Source organism: Aulonocara sp. 'chitande type north' Nkhata Bay, linkage group LG1 (assembly GCF_057382095.1).
Source record: "Aulonocara sp. 'chitande type north' Nkhata Bay isolate Kocher_YH1m ecotype deep benthic linkage group LG1, A_spYH_male_GT1.1, whole genome shotgun sequence".
Lineage (NCBI taxonomy): Eukaryota > Metazoa > Chordata > Actinopteri > Cichliformes > Cichlidae > Aulonocara > Aulonocara sp. 'chitande type north' Nkhata Bay.
Genome location: NC_141344.1, coordinates 4000053 through 4018050, shown reverse-complemented (window position 1 = coordinate 4018050; position 17998 = coordinate 4000053). Strand labels below are relative to the sequence as shown.

Here is a 17998-nt window from a genome sequence, read left to right as displayed (position 1 = left end):
CCATACATAAATACATTCATCCATCCATCCATCCATCCATCCATCCATCCATCCATACATACATACATAAATACATTCATACATACATAAATACATTCATCCATCCATCCATCCATCCATCCATCCATCCATTTTCTTAATCACTTTATCCAATTCACCGTTGCAGGGGTGAATTGGATACACACACACACACACACACACACACACACACACACACACACACACACAGAATGATGTCACATTCTACGGAAATGAGTAATTCGGGTGTTTTTTCGCTCCGTTTTTCCAGTTTTTTGCTGATGACATCAGAGCTGTTGCTGCCAAAAGGAGGGGGCTGAATGTGTGCACGTGTGTCTGTGTGTTGCAATTTGTGCAAATGTTAAAGGCTTTACAGCTGGACCTTTGCCTTATTTTAGCTTTAGCCCAGGGAGTTTTTCTTTAAACTTGTGAAAGACCTCAGTCTTCATTGTCCCAGAGGATGACACAGAATGAGAAAGTGTGGGGAAAGTTTACAGAGGAGTCCCTAGTTTTTCAATGTGAATGTGCAGATTTCCTCTGGAAACTCATATTTGTCCTGCCATGGAAAAACTTGCCAGAATACATGCCCTAAAAGGGAACTTGGTTACTGCCTATGACAATGGTCAAGATGAGTGGTTGCAGCTGGATGTACGCTTCTGACAGGCTCTGTGTGATCACAAATGATTGTGTGTGATCAATTTAAACGTGCAGTCACATGTGTTAATCAACAACAGCAGTATGCTGCCTCTGCCAAGGCTGAAAATCCCCTCCACGCCACACATGAGCTGATTTCTTGGATCCAGATATTATTATTTTAAGAACATCAAGATGATGTCCCTGTTTTTTCTTATTTCAATGTGACATTTATTTATGAAGATATTACAAAAAATGACCACTTTTACTAATCCATGCATGACGTTTGAATAATCTGGATAACAAGCAAACCAATTACATCATTGCCATGTTGAAGGTAATCATAAATCATTATAGCATATGTCCATTTACTATGTGAGAAATCAGGGGCTGTAAATCAGACTGCTTGGTTGAAATAAATACAGCAGCCAATCATCAATCAATACCATGGTTCATCTCAACGATCCCCAGTAAGATCTCCATTAAGACTTCAGTTACAGTAATTAGAAATTCAGATGAGACTCGGTGTGATAAACACATGCTCACAATATTAATGGCCAAACTGTGGCTCTGATTGGTTCATCGTGAATCTAAGGTGATCCAGACATATTTGCTCCAACTGTTAGGCGAGTCAGCAGAAGGTAAATCCCCGCAGTATGAGGAAGAAGTGGTAGTTGTGGGTTTTAGCACTTCTGGTTAATCTCATCTGATCTGATACCAAATAAATACAGGCCCAGTACTGCCAATACCGATAATTTCAAGTTTTAAAAGCATCGATCTAAGATTAATTGTAATCAACTTGTAAATTCTGAACTGACTTTAATGATCACAATGAGTTAATACAATAAAACAAACTTTTCAGCTTTTTGTGTATTTTGAAACAGGGTTTTATTTTAAAGCTGGCAGGTAAATATGCCCGTCTTTAAAGCACTGGGTCACCTTCTGTTGTTAAATGTGCTGGTAGGCTTTTAAATAAATAAATAAAATTTAAAAAAGCCAAGAATGTGACACTCAACACTATCAGTCAACACTTTTATTTTTCACAGTGCATGTTTGAGGTATATTTCTTCCTCTTAAAAATTTTTTTTTTAACACAATTCGGCGATTTACATGCATAGAAACAAAGCATTGATCCTATCACGCTAGCATCGATATCAATACCTGCGTTGGGTTCGATACTTTCGATATTTGGATCGATCCACCCATCGATTTAATGGATTATCAGTGCAACAGTTTGGCTCTGTTAGTTTATAAATGACTTTTTAATGACCTATTTTGGTTAAAGGGTGTACATATGTCTTTAAATCATAGCACTCTTTTCAAAACTAGTAGAAGGATTTAATACAGTGCAAAAGTGGGGTTATGGAAGTGTGGTTAGTTGCTGTTAATTACCACGAAGAGCTAAACTACCAAGGATAAGGACGGATTATGGCTTAGTGCACATATAAATTAGAGTGCAGCTGAAACATTCCTGTCAGGGCTGGATATTACAACCACATTTCAGAAATAGTTGGGACGCTGAGCAGTTTCCAACAGCTTTTCACGGGCTGCAAAAGTTGTGCGGCGCTAAAAACAAATATGTGCTAGAACATCTCAAAGTTAATAAGGTCAACTAGTAACATGACTGTGCATACAAAAGAGCATCTCAGAGAGGCTGAATCTGTCAGAAACAAAGATCAGCAACTGAGCAACAGCTGTGAATGTTTGGGGATCGCGGTATTGGTGACGTTCACATGTGTGAAGGCCCTGTTTATGCTGAACAATAAATAGCATGAAGAGCAACATGGTTCAGAGAAGGGCTTTCTTATTTCAGCAAGAGGATGGAAAACTATATTCCACAGGTTTTCCAACAGCATGGTTTTGTAATAAAATAATCTGGGTGCTAAACTGGCCCTCCTGCAGTCCAGACCCGTCACCCATTGAAAACAGATGGAGCATTATAAAATGAAAAGTACGACAAAGGAGGTCCTGTTGAACAACTGAAATCCCAGCAAGAATGGGAAAACATCTGGCTTCTAAAACAGCAGTTGGCCTCTCAGCTCCCAAAAGCATGCAGTGGTTTTTTTTTAGAGAAGAGATGATGCAACACGCCGTTAAACGTGCTTCTGTCACAGCTTCTTTGGAAAAGTGTTGCATTAAATATACAAATGAGCGTGCATCATTCAAAAACACAACAACACTACACATGCTGTCTTTGTGCGACATGTGGTTACCAAACACATACTTCCATTGGGTAAAAAAGCTTCTTGTTACTTTCATTTCTTGTGATTTTTGACTGTTTGCTTGGAATTTAACTGAATTTAGGACTAAAGCGCAGACGGGATTTTTCTAAAGCTTCAAGCTTTTGGAAAAAGCCGATAACAACAGTCCCAGAAAGTAACAAAAATCCAACCAAGCAGACTGCCACGGAGCACAGGAAGCTGATGGAGGACTAGAGAAGATGAGATGATCCAACTAAGGGAGATACAAGGCTGTCAAACACAGGTGACACAGCAAACAATCACAAAGAAGAGGAAAGGAAAGCAGGAAGTAAAACAAAAAAAGACACATGAGGAAAACTGATTCTCAGAGCAATACAAACAGTGAGAAAGGCTGAAGAACAACTGAGCGTGATGACGGAAACACGGAACACACAAGAAGAAAACACAACAAAGACAACGAGAAACTGACAGAAACCGCACAAACCAGAACCCTGCAGTGGTTTCATATGCCGCTCATGTTTATTCGTGATCACATCACTACACTCCCACACCTTCAGTGGTAAAAATCTGAATAAACGTCTGCATCTGTCATTTAAGTATTTAATAAATAAACAGTGACTGTTCAGCTTCTAATGAGAGCACTGATCTCAGCACTGATAGAAAACCTGAAACACTTTATAGCCACTGATCAGTTTAGTTTACTACCACAAAAACCCACTGATGTTCCATTCATGTGCTCATTTTATCCTCAACTGAAACACACTTGATTTATGAGCTCCACATGCTGACTCGCTGATCACATCTCTGGTACTGATTAATGAAGATTGAGTTATCAGCACTGATAATAGATTACAGCAGTCAGGATTACAGTAATCTGGCAGCCAGAGCTGATGTCACTAGGATGGTTTTTATGAAGCACAACGCTAAACACAAAGTCTTCAGTGTACAGAGTTTAGCTTGAATCTCTGAGCTCGAATCTTGCGGACAGGATGTCCGGACGTCTGTCTCCGAGCTGCTCAGATCAGTCTCAGCTGTTTCCCCTCTTTTTTAAAAATTTTTTAGATTCCCAATGCTCCGTGACACTGCTCGCTTTCTGGCTTTTCGTCGTCTATAAATCTGCTGAGTGAAACAAACAGAGATGTATGAATCTACACGTCTCTGCAAAGATGCACGCACAAGTAAAAACAAAAGTAAAACTTGGTATAAAGATGGATGGGGAGGGGAACGAGGGGAAACTGGAGCTGATGTCGTGTTATCTCTGCATCTGCAGGTCAGTGAATGCTGCTCGTGTCAGGACAGACGCCACCTCTGACCTTTTTATTCCTGCCTCAGAGTGGGTTGGTTTAATTTCTGCCCCCCGTGCGTCTCAGCTCTACAGGCCGGACAGAAAAAAGTTGATTTATCAGCTTTACAAACTCCACAGGAGAGATTCAGAGTTTGCGCTTCACGTTGGTATTTTTTTAGCAGCCGACATCAAACTGAGGGTTTAACTGCCTGTTTCGCTGGGCGGAATGCTTTTTACTGTGCTCTATTGTGTGTTTATTGCACTTTTATGTGGTGTATTGTGTGTTTAGTTTTATAGTGTTTCAGCTTACAGGACTGACCCCAGTAAAAAGTTCACCAAATCGGAGCTTCATACTCAACACTACTTTCACCTCGCTGAGCGGATCCTGTGATTCCCGTGGAAGAAAATGACTTTAAGAAGAAGAGGAAGAAGCTAACACGTGAGCTTTCAGGCAGCCGTGACATCTGAGTCAGGATCGCTCCAGATGGAAACTTATTTATCCTTTTTCCATTAGTCCTGGAGACACTTGTGTGAGCTGCTAACACTCACGGCCAATGAAACCATGCTGACAGTTAAATAAACAGTTCACCTGGAAGACGAAAAACATTTGAAAACAGGAATCCTGCAGCTCGAGGCAGATTAGATTTAAGACCTCTTTAACACCCCTCAGAATTAAATTTAAGACCAGCTCTCCTGCAAGTAAGATTTAGGAATGAGAAAGTGACATCATCCCACAGATATGTTTGTTTTTCTACGATTTCGTCAAAGCTCTTAGCATCCACAATAAGCTGATGGGATCCCAGACTTTGGCTTAAATATTAAAAAACATGGTTTTATATCAAAAAACAAACTATAAATGTTGTTGCTTCTCCCATTGTGATCTGTGTCATTAATGCAAGGCACTTTCTGATAATTATAGCTATTACAAATCATTTAGAGATCTTAATTTCACTGATAAAAAAAATACTCATAGAATTCAACTGTTCCCACATCTTCAAATGTTGATTTAAGACATTTTGGAAAAAATGAAGGCGTCTTTTTTTAGATGAATGAATTCACTCAGCTTTATGACTATTTAAGAATCCATGGGAAACATGCCCAGCTGCTCAGTTCATAACTAAAGTGAAAAGGATTGAGCAGAAAGACTTCTTCACCCTTCTCCTGCTTCATTAGTTGTTTTTCCATCTAAAATTTTCTCCCTCAAGAAGTTTTTTTTTTCAGGGAGCTGAAAGTTTCCTTCAGAGTATTGTTTGTCTGCATTTCCACTCCACTGAAGACAAAAGATCTGGCAGAATGAGTCCAGTGACGTAGCGAGAGCTGCTTTTAAACACCAGGCTTTATAAGAACGTAGTTAGCAGGCTACATCTCAGCTGTCTCTCTTTGTTGTTGTGCAACTGCTTTGGTTACAAAAGCTAACAGTGTGGCACCTTTTAAAAATAATACAGCTTTAAAACAATAAAACATCTGATTTCTTTTTTCTCAGCCACAAATGTTTGCCTCGATCTCTCTTCCACTTTCCTTGGTTAGTAACACTATCCCCACCAATGACAAAATATTTCAGCAATTATTGTTTCACATCAAGCGCCGGTGTTAAAAATCGATCTTTCTACTCACTCTTTTGATCGATATTTATGTATATAAACAACACTCTGATGTGGAAAGTGTTACATGTGACATTTGTTGTGCTCACACTCTCCAACTTTAACTGATGAGCATCGAGATCCAACCCAAGAACCCACAACAAGTGGGTACGCCTTCCTCCACTGACCCTAAAATGAGTGGGGAAGTTACCATTATACAAAATGATACACATGAAAACCAGACAAGGGCCCCAGTGTCACACCTGCAGGTTTATTTCCACTAAAATTCATGCAAATGCTGTTGTGGATGTGGTTTGAGGTTCCAAGAGCTCCTGTGAAGAGGTGCAGTGGTATAAAAAACTCTTCTCCACACTAGAAGAGATTCACATTGACCAAAAACTATTGAAAGTCAATGTCACATGTCACAAACTGTTCTCAACTTCCAGGTGATTGAAGCCTTAGCCAATGAGAGTGCAGGACACAGCTGACTGACATCAGCTGCTGATTGACATAAAACCTGTCCGAGTCTGGAATGTCCATCAGCCATCACCTTTGTGTTGCTTTCAGTGTGAACGCAGCTGAAAGAAGCTCAGTTTAAAGTCCTGCCACACTTAAACCCAACATCATCTTCAGACACACTGACCACGAAGAGCCTCACACACACTCAGGGCACATACTCTGAACTATTTAAAGCACAGCTGTCAGCATGCATGTGCGTGAAGTGACAGTCAGCAGCTCTGAGAGGATGTGCCAGTTAAACCTCTCTGCCAGGAAGGTCACGAAAGGCCCGGCTGTATAAACCACACATAAAGTGTTATTTATAAAGGAAGAATGTGCAGTGCAAGTTCAGCCTGATATGGTGAAATCGAAATGAAAATGAGGCGAGACAGAATTTCGCCTAAAAAGTTTATTAATAGCTTATATTTATGTGTTCTGTGCAGCTGTGTTTAATGGCCATGCGTAAGGATGGATGCTCTGGTGCTCTTTTTGTGCCTTGTTTACAGTCCTTTCCTTGGAATTTACAGAGACGGTGTCCTCAGTTACTTCTTCCTTCAGTAGTTATTTTGTTCCCTCGGTATTCCATACCTGATGCCGCCAAATAAAACACTTCCTTTTATCGCTTTTTCGACAAGTGTGACAGTTTCTAATGATTGTGTTTTTGATTGACATGTCTGATAACATGCGGTACAAACATCCATCCATGAATGGAGATGAGAGTGGAAATGAAGCACAGTGACTGAGATCATCACAGAAGCACTATGACAACAATGTGTGTTAATGGCTTTTAAAGAAAAGTGTTTCCAACCTTTGGGGCTGAAAAATGAAGACAAAGTGACAAACACTGCAGTTCCTCTAATGACCACTTGGCTCCTAAAGCGAGTCGACCCATTGCCTTGGATTTAAAAAACAGACTTTACAACAGAAATAAACAGGATACAAAAAACATCTCTAGGCTATAAAGCCATTTTCCCTGTTTGTGATAACTGTTTGGGGTTTTTTTTTTGACAAGATGACACATTTGAACCATGTTAATGCTTAAAGTTGACATTATTATAACCCTGGAAGCTTTGAGTGTCAGGTGGATGGAGAGAAAGCAGGCCAGTGCTTCACCTCAGCTACTCAGAGCCAGTGAAAAAACTTTGTGACTGTTTTTAAAGACTTTTGGAGCATTTAAAATCCAATAATAAGACAGCCAATCACAGAAGATTGTGCTCCACCTCAAGAGAGTGAACTTCTAATATTTTTATGCTCCGTAGACTTAATTACCTGTATCTGTGCGATGTAGTTGCACCCATACTGTCTTTACGTATGCAGCTTGCTAGCTTTAGCTGATAACTCCACTCCACCCTAATTGTGGTCACTTCTGTGTGCAAAACACCAACACGGCGATCGTAAACCAGTGGGTGATGTCAGTTTGTTTGCACATCTCTGCCTTTGTGGATACACAGTGTTAGTAATGATGACGCTATAGAGTTTGATTTCCTCATGCATGTCAGTTTATATTCAAGTTAAACACTTTTTCCCTGTGAAAACAGGAAACGGATGAAGGTGGACAGAAATCCAGAAACTGCTTTGAGCTTGTTTGTCATCTGAAGCAGTGACTGTAATGAAAGGACGGCAGGAAGAGACAGAATGAAGCTGTTATTAAACGTCTGTGCAAATTAAATGTTTTAAGTCCAAACATCTCAGATGTCTAAACCAAACATTTCACAGAGACGTGTCATAAACAGAAAATTAAGTTATCAGCTTACACTAAACTTCAGGTGCTCATTGACCTGAAATATCAAAAACAGGCTTAAATTCACCTTTAATTTCAGCTGTTACTATAGAAACAATGTAAAAAGAGGTGCATGATGTCATCGGATCCTGACATCAGCAGAGGGCTCACTCTTAAATATCAGACCTGCAGAACTGAACCAGGAATCAAACTAGCAACCTGTAAGCACTTCCTGTCAGAGTAAAACACACACACATAAAACTCCTCTGTGGTGAGGTCATAACACCTTGACGTCACCACCTTATCCTTTCTTCATTTCCAACCTCATCATCATCACCATCACCATCCTTTCCGCGCACGTGTCATCTTACCTGTGCCTGCTGGCAGCGCGGGCTCCGTGCGCGTGTCCATTGGTGTACAGGTTGTAGGACTGTCGCAGCGGGAACGCGCCTTTGGCGTGTCCGCAGGTCCAAAGCACGAGCAGCAACAGTAGCGGGAGCGCGGCCATCCCTCCGATCAACACGCGATCAATACAGAGTATCGATACCTTATCGGAGTCTAATCAGCTTCCTCAGCTGGAAGGGAAGACTCCCATCTCCATGGAAACGCCACAAAAAAAGTTTCCTCAGAAGTCCGTCAGTCCCACCGACCCATGGTCCGGATCCGATCAGACCTGAAGCCGAGTCCAGTCCCCCCTGACCCGCTGCGGGTCCCGCTGCTCCCAGCCTTTAATCCGCCTTTAATGCCACTTTAATCCGGCTCGGCGCGGTCCCGGCTGGCCCATCAGAACTTTACTTGAGAAACAAAGAGAAGAAAACGTTGCGACAGACTGAACCGAGACCAGCTGCTCCTCCTCTTCATCACACCGCCCCACCGAACTGTCTCCGCCCCTGCCGGAGGAGAAACCAGACCCGCACCCACACCTGAACCAGGACTGGGATCAGTGATGAAAACGTGAAACCGCACGGAGCCTCAGAGAGGCTTTAAAGGACCAGACTGCGCTTTTTAAACTTCTCTGCCCCGTTTTTCCTTTCTTTGTATGTGTGTGTGTGTGTGTGTGTGTGTGTGTGTGTGTGTGTGTGTGTGTGTGTGTGTGTGTGTGTGTGTGTTTTAAGCACTCTCTCTCTCACACACGTATAAAGTTAATGTAAATCAGCTGAATCTGATTCTTTCTTTCCGGATTTTGTTGTCAGTTTAATGAGTTATTATTCCGAACACTTGTTTGCTTGTTTGAATGTTATTTTGATCTGCAGTGGATCCTTTGAAGCTCTTAAAGAACATCTAAGAGTTTAATCTCAGCTGACAGTCAAGTCACTGCAGTTTGTCTCAGCTGGTTTCGGATTAGTGAGACTTCCTGAAGGCGTCACAGTCACTACAGAATGTAAAAACTCTTTTTTTACTTGGTAAATGTAAAGTGCAGTTAGCTGGTAATGAGGCGACTTGTGGATGTGGGGCCACTTTTTGAGATGTGGTTCACTGGCTGATGCTTTATTCTGACAGGTTTTTGGTCACATTTCAGTGGATAAAGTCAGCGATTCCTAAGTTTCTGCAGGGGAGCCTGCAGAGTAATCACAGCTGTTCTTCACATCTGTAAAGTTCAACAATCCAAAGTGTCCAAATACTTCTTATTTTAGGATTAAGTTCATGTGTTCTCATTCAGGTTTATTTATTTTAAGAGCAAATTAGTGTTCCGAGTAAATGTTTGATTTTCTGGATTGAATACCGAGCCTTACGGTGGTCCTCGTGCACACCTGCATATGTGTCTGCGATTCATTCATTTATGTGATGAGGCAGAGGAACAGAAACGTGTTTTAAAATGTTAAAAAGTTGCATCCTGTAACGTGACACCGAAGACGTTAATGAGCGTTTGATGACACTCGGAGCAGAAAACATCCTGCAGACTTCCTGAGGTTAAAGGATGTTTTACATCTGCTCTCCTCAAAATAGACAAACATGCCACTAACTTTCACTACGCGATAACCCTTTATATCAGTGTTGTTTGGACCATTGTTGTACTGTTTTTCCACACATCCTGCCCTTCAGTAGACCCCAGTGTGGTCATCTAACGTCTTATAATTTTGTCATTTATCATAAGGTTTGTTTGGTTTTTTAAATTTTAGTTGAGTTGAGTTTCCTTTGTTTGCAGAATGGCTTTACTCCTTACACTTGTTGTTTACACGTGTTTCGTTTCTGTAGGAGTTTTTCTCTTTTTCTTCTTATTTTTATTATATGGGGGTATTTTTCAGGGAAAGGGGTTTCAGAAGTGGTATTACAACACAGTCACAGCAGTTTGCGCAGGCAGCTGACTCACAGTCATGTCGACATTCAGAGTAAACATGTGTACCACAGCTGTCTCATGCTGGTTCTGTTGACAAATGAACATGGACTAAACCAAAAACCGTTTCCTTTTTTTAAAACATTTTTCTTTTATTACAGTTTAGTTGGTTTGCAAGCACACTATATGAATTTACATTACAATGCACCAGCTACACATGGGCCCGTCCTTCAGTTGTCCGTGTTCGTAACCAAGTATAATCCAGACTTGAGCGTTGCGTCTGTGAAACCAAGCCATCGCTTGTTTATGTGTCGCGTGCCAGCTGTGACATCACTTCGTCAACATTTGTCCTGGTCCTTGAGATGGACCAACCTCGCTGCTGCGCTGGTACATGTGTAGAAGATGTCAAAACAGGAAGCAAAGCTATCTCACAGCTTTTTTTCCAGAAAGTCTTTAGAAACTTTTGCAGCATCTCTGTATAATCTGACAAACTCCGAGCTTCCTGTAGAGATCTTTATATAAATAACAGCAAAACAAAGATGATCATACAGCAGGTGACAAGGGTCAGCATATATACCAGGTGTCACACTGCACTCTCCTTGCTAATGGTTTATGATTAACAAGTTATTAGATGAACACACCTTCTCTGAGCATCCTTTCTGGCTCCAACAATGAACATAATTTACAAAATAAACTTCCTGTTTCATTCCAGACGACCTGAAACTGGTGATCGAGCTCATGAGCTCATGAGAACAAAGTTTGCACGGGTAAAGCAGCAGAGACAACAAAGAAAAGTCTCTACAAAAGCAACTTTATTTCAAACAGGAGCTTGACGTCTGTGACCTGCCAGATCCCCAGTGAGCTGATTTTACATGAAGTGAGCTGAAAATCATTTTCCTCAGTTCATCTAAAATAAATCTCCCCAAATAGAGTGACTGTACGCTGACATCGAGTTTGGTAAAGACACACAGGCTGAGAACAAGACTGCGTTTATTCAAGTATAACCACCATTAGTTTCATTTTTTTTCATAGCCACAGAGTTTTGAATTTCTTAAACAATCACTAAAAGCTTGAATCTTACAGCATGTTAAGTCAACACTGATGCATGGCCTTGTCAACATTTTGGTTTTGCTGGGTATTTAAGAGTTGGGCAGAACAATGTAAAAACAAAGTAAGATACTGAGCTCTGCCGAGATCCTTTTCTGTTTCTTTTTTCCTCATTCAGCCTGCTCAGATCTACTCTTCATCAGCGATGAGTGCATCTGAGAAACTGAGGGCACCCACATTCTCAAAGTAACGACTGCTCCCTCACACAGCAGCCACACCCAAAATTATAACCTGCTTAACTGTCTGTATTATTCTAAATGAGGCCCTCATTGGCTAAGTAAGCATCACGCTGTACTAAAAATGACATAAAACTATTGTTTGAATCGATTAACTCATTAGGGAAATGTTTACTGCAGGCACAGGGCGGTGGGAGCTGTAGGTTGTTTTTCTCATAGACATACATATACAGCCCAAGGTCGTGTTTTTGCAATGAGAGAAGTTGCCCCCTGCTGGCCATTAAAAAGAATGCACGTTTGAGGCACTTTGCAGTTTTTATCTTTAGTCCACAGTCTGAGGTCATGCAGTAAATATCAAAGACACAAAGACATAACATCACCACACTGACATCTTTAGAGACTCACGTGAAGTGTCAAAAACAATGATCATCAAACAGAAACGATGACAACAGATGCAGCTGAACTGTTCTTTTTGCAGGAGCCTACAGTACCCATGATGCACCAGCGATAGTCGGCTGTTAGACTGGGGTGTGTGCTGGTAGTAGCTAATGTAGCCCGAAGCAGAGTTTGTAAGCTCACTGCTTTCTAACCTCATACTGAGTTTTCAGATCAGACAGCAAATTCACACGTCTCCATCTGACTGTAAAACCAGCGGCAGCACTGACCAACGCTGGCTCAAGACAGGAATACTGACGGTAAGCATACGGAAAAATATCTGTTTAGCTGAACGCCGACGAGCCACCACCTGCCCAAACTGTGATACAGACTGTTTTCCCTAATAGGAACAACAGAGAGAGAGAGCTAAAACAGGACTCTACAATGGAAAACACTTTATCAGATCTCATAAATCATGTGGTGACCCCCCTCTTCCTCAGGCTCTACCCTCTCTGGGTGGAGAGGCGGACCACCCAGACTCCATCACTCACACTAACCACTGTTTTCAGTTTTATGAGTCTCTTTTTAAATGGAGTTTTGTATTAAACACAGAGACACATTCCTGGGCGAAAGCCTCAGGTGAGACACAGAAACAGAAAACCGCATTACCAGCCAGACAAGAGCCAATCTGAAAGCTTTTCCTTTTGAATAATCGAGTAGCTCGTGAAAGTTAATAATGTCCCTGGTTTGTTCTTTATTTCCTTTAAATGTTCACTATGTGAAGGAAACCAAATAAAAGTTAATTTACCTCTTTAGCTGTTTAACTGATCTGAGCATGTACAATCAGACTGTAAGTGGTTTTAACAGGAAAGTCCCAGCTGACCTTTAAAATGCTCAACCATTAAGACCTCCATCTCTCCTGAACATTTGGAGTTGTCTCTGGACAAAAGCACTAAGATTCTTCCTCATCTTCTTCTTCTTATTATTAAGAAGACACTACAACCATACAGGAAACCCAGATGGTGACTAATCAGAGAAGTGCTTGCTAACTTTCCTCAACTTTTAGTCTTGAAATATAAAATATAAGTGAAAGTTGTGCAATGTTACCTGGATGTTGTAGGGCTTTCCAGCAAGGCAAAGTTTATGTTCAGGAATCATTTTATATTATAGAGTAAGAATGCCAAGAAAAAAAGTACACCTAGAAACTCCTGATCTTATGCTTGGATGACCAGCTCTGTTCATACTGAGCTAGCTGTGAGACACCTGAGCAGACAGAGCCACCATGATGTCACCAACTCTGTATTTTGTAGCCTCTGTGCTAGCACTTTGTAGCCTCTATGCTAGCACTCTGGTCAACAACTTTTGTTTCTTGGAGACAGAAGTGACCATATGTGGACAAGAAGGCGGTGTCCCGGTTTATTGGCTAAGTCTCGTTAGCTTTATTAAAGTTCTCATTTAATACAAATGATGCAGTTTAACATAGTGCCAATCAGTGTTGGTCAAGTTACTTGAAAAAAGTAATCAGTAACTAATTACTGATTACTTCCCCAAAAAGTAATCCCATTACTTTACTGATTACTTATTTTCAAAAGTAATTAGTTACTTAGTTACTTTTTAAAAACATGATTTACAACCTGAATAGGTGATAAAGCGATAGATCTTTCAGCCCAATTCTACTTTCTACCTAATCCATCATATAAAATGTAATCAAATGATAAAAGTCTCTTTTTAAAATTTGTTTTATTAGTTTTAATCTTTTAACTTTATGCATCAAGCAAAAATGACATTATATGCAACATTCTGACTGGAAGAAATTTGTTTAACATTTAAACCTATTTTCTGCACATTCCAGCACATAAAATGAAATATTTTTTTGTGTTTACACTCAGTCTTTCAAATAGATGCAAGTAAAACACAGCAGAAAATAAAGTCAAAGACTCAGCGGTCCTGTTGCTCTATTTTCACCTGTTTGCCCTGGTGCAGGTGTGCCGCAGCGGTCAGTGGAAGAATCCACGAGTTTCTCTGTGAGTTTCCCATTACGTGGTAGCGCACTCGGTGCTTGCTCGGAAGTTTAGGGGTTTTTTCGTTGTAAAGAGAAGTTTTCTTCCCACACAGTGAGCAGCGGACACTAATGTTTTTATCACTTTTTACGGAATCAAACTCAAAGTAAGGTCAGTACTTCCACGTTTTAAACGCTGCACGCTCATACTCTCTCCTGCACTCGATATATGATCCATTGTTGATCTGCACACAGCTGTTGTCACGAACGTCGCACTCGCTTCTGTCACTGTCATGAGACATTCACAAAAGAATCACGGTTTTAGTAACGCAGTAACGCAACCTGCTTTCGGGAAAGTAACGGTAATCTGATTACCTTTTTGCAATAGTAATCCCTTACTTTACTCGTTACCTGAAAAAAGTAATCGGATTACGCGTTACTGCCCATCTCTGGTGCCAATACAGAGGGTGAAACTGATGTGCTGCTCAGAGAGAGTTTATGGTGCCATCCATTCAATCATCCATCTTCCTCTGATCATCGGGGCTTTGGTACGATTGGAGCCTATGCCAGCTGTCCTTAGCTGAGAAGCTGGGTCCACACTGGTTTCCATTGCAAACTGGTTCCATAAACTATACAGGTACAACACACAGGTTCCAGATAATTAGTGGGAAGTAAGTCTAACTGTCAATGAAATGAGGTTTATTGTTGTTTGCGTTTAAGTTTTTCATTGAAATGTTCTGATCAGCAGTTCCGGCTTCAGCTCCATTGTAGGTGCAAACAACATCAACATCTGCAGAAGGTTTGGCATAAGTTAAATGTACTTTAACAAACGTAAAAAATAAAACATGTAAATGTGACTTTTTTTACCTGTTCAACTTATGTCTGTCCACTAATTAAGGTGGGCTAATTATTCTTATTGTTGTATGTCCGTAAGCTTAAATGGGATTCACAGGATGCTCTGAGCAATTGTTTTCCAGGTCAATACCATAGCTTTCTTTGGGTATCTTCCAGTTACCCAGTACCTGAAATGAATTAAATGGAGCAGGACAAATAACCAGTTATTGTACTGGACCCCCAGTAATTCATTCCTCTCACGCTACTATATGTAATTACTTGTTTTTCGTGATAAAAGTTGGAGGAAACTGCCCTCAGACTTGCACATAAGCAGCTCCACTGTTCTCTCTGTGGCACCACACAAATAGCAAATAGAGTTATAGTGTGAGAATAGCACAGCATGAATTAAGGGCAACATTAAATTGTACCAAATCTGTCATCCCATCTTCCTGGCAGAAGCTCTGCATTTATTTATATATTTAGTGTGATGTATGATTAGAGCTGCAGTTAATAGACCTGCTCTTAGCATCTATTCTGAGCTTTTACTTTGTTTTCCACTTAACTCCACCTTCAGTCAGAACACAGCCGGACAACATCCAGATCCGCTGGACCTGCTTTAACAGTCTTTAATGCGATTGTGGTTTCGCAGCTTCTTTGTAACTGAACGGAGAACAGAGAGGTGTGTTTGTGTTGGTATGCAGCAGATGTGAGCAGAGATGGAAAACAGAAAAAAACTTGACAAACCACAGAATGGAAAACTAAACAAGAACACGTGGACACACACACACACACACACACACACACACACACACACACACACACACTTGGATCGTGTGTTTTAGGTGAGAAACACAGTCACTGTTTTGCAGGATAGGTGTCAGCGCCTGTTGGTTTCTCAACTGAAGAAACAAAACACTTAAAAGCAAAGAGACCAAAGACCACAATAACTAGCAGACCAACAACAAAGCAACCACACCAAAAAATTTAAATTAAATTAAAAAAAAAGCCACAATATAAGAGCAACAAAGCAGTGCCAACCACCACGGCCACTGCAGACCTCTTCCCCTTTCTCTCTTGCACAGATCTAAACTCTGATATATTTGTTTATTCAATGGATGCACAAATAAAACTCAAGCTGAAGTTCATCTGCAGACTGAACAGCCCAGCGTGCTGCTCCTCAACCTGCACGGGAATCAAACCAGCACCTTAACGCCACAAGGACAACTCGGCATCTGAAATGTGCACTTTACATTTCAGCTCCTCATTTAGCTGTCAGCAGGCTGAATGTGTTGCTGTAGGGCACTGTGGCAGTAAATACAAGCGTTTACAGCTGTTTGCATAAGATGGACTAAGTGTGTTTGTCTTCAAAGAGAATAAAATTGGAAATGGATGAGAGCACTGTTAACATTCTTGAAGTTTCTGTAAACACCTGACCCTGAAGGCAGCACCATGTCAGCTTCATTTTTTCAAAACTCACTTCGAGAGTCTCAAAGCTGGAAAAGTGTAGTCGCTGTTTCTTGACTGTTTGCTGTGTTTGTGAGGACCCAGCAGATACTTGTGAGTCCAAGTTGAGGGAAGACAGTGAAACAGTTAGGCAGTGAAATTATTTCCAGATAAGCCCTTTAATACTTTCAGAAAGCTGCTCATACAATCATCTGTCAATTCACTTTGTATACGACACGAAAAGTGCCTTAATCCTGCATTCTATGTTGTGGCCAGCAGGGGGCGAGTACTCAAATTCAAATTCAAATTTTATTTGTCACGTACACAGTCATACACAGTACGATATGTAGTGAAATGCTTGGACAACTGCTCGTGACCTAAAGAAAACAAAAAAAGAAAGGCTATGAATAAGATAGGAAATAAATATGAAAAATTAAAAAGGGTAAATTTAACTAGGAAGGAATAAAATATAAATTAAGGTTAAAAATGAAATAACTGTACAACACAAATTAGAATGAAGGGTAAATTTAACTGGGAAGAATAAGATAAAATATATAAATTAAAGTTGAAAATAAAATAACTGTACAACAAAATACACAATACACAGTATAGAACTATATAAGAATGTATGGAGAAATATAAATATAAATAAATATATACACAATAACAGCAGCTGTACAAGTATTAACCGGAAATGAAGAATATAGTGACCAGTGTTGTGCAAAACCAAAGTCCAGAAAGTCCAGTGTGTGTGTAAGAACCATATGTGTGGGTCAGTACTGTGTGGTGGTGTGATTGAGAGACCGTATCGCCTGCGGGAAGAAGCTCCTCCTCAGTCTCTCTGTGTTGGTCTTCAGGGAGTGGAATCGCTTTCCTGACCTCAACAGAGAGAACAGTCTGTTGTTGGGATGGCTGAGGTCCTTCACGATCTTCCTGGCCTTGGTCCAGCACCGCCTGCTGTAGATTGAGTGCAGGTCAGGGAGCTCGGAGCGGATGATGCGCTCAGCTGACCGCACAACCCTCTGTAGAGCTCGTCTGTCCTGCATGGCGCTGTTCCCGAACCAGGTTAAGATGTTTCCCGTCAGGATGCTCTCGATGGTGCACGAGTAAAAGTTCCTGAGCACCTTGGAGGGCAGTTGGAAGTCTCTCAAGCGTCTGAGGTGGTAGAGACGCTGTCGGGCCTTTTTCACCACGGTGTTGATGTGACAGGACCATGACAGGTCCTGCGTGATGTGAACTCCGAGGTATTTGAAGCTGTCCACTCTCTCCACTGGGCACTCGTTGATGACGGGGGTCTGGTAGTTCCTCTCCTGCTTAGTGCTGAAGTCCACTATCAGCTCCTTTGTCTTACTGACGTTTAGAAGGAGGTTGTTCCTCTGGCACCAGTTCTCCAGATTCCTAATCTCCTTCAGGTAGGCCGTCTCGTTGTTATCAGAGATCAGGCCCACCACGACGGTGTCGTCAGCAAACTTGATGATGGTGGTGGAGCTGGTAGTGGCCACACAGTCATATGTGTACAAAGAGTACAGCAGGGGGCTCAGAACACACCCCTGGGGGGCTCCAGTGCTGAGAGTGGTGGAGGCTGAGACATGTCCGCCCATCCTTACTGCCTGTGGTCTGCCAGTTAGGAAGTTGGAGATCCACAGACACATAGATGAGCTGAGTCCCAGATGCTCCAGCTTGGTGGTGAGTGTGGAGGGAATTATGGTGTTAAATGCAGAGCTGTAGTCTATGAAGAGCATTTTAACATAATTCCCCCTTCTAGTGTCCAAGTGAGTGAGTGATGTGTGGAGGAGATGAGAGATGGCATCGTCTGTGGAACGATTTGGACGGTAAGCGAACTGTAGTGGGTCC

The 17998-nt window shown here is 41.3% G+C and overlaps 1 protein-coding gene across 2 annotated transcripts in view; it reads right to left on the bottom strand.

The window, feature by feature from the left end:
- The window catches only part of LOC147338536 (EMILIN-1-A-like), a 30369-nt gene extending 21462 nt beyond the window's left edge, over window positions 1-8907 (bottom strand). The window contains exon 1 of one of the 2 annotated variants that reach the window (XM_086300446.1): window positions 8307-8907. In XM_086300446.1, the coding sequence (XP_086156572.1) occupies window positions 8307-8443 (137 nt within the window). In that variant the 5' untranslated portion in view covers window positions 8444-8907. The remainder of the gene's footprint in view (window positions 1-8306) is intronic. The other variant, XM_086300360.1, reaches the window with a different exon arrangement.
- Between the last annotated feature and the right edge of the window lie 9091 nt (window positions 8908-17998).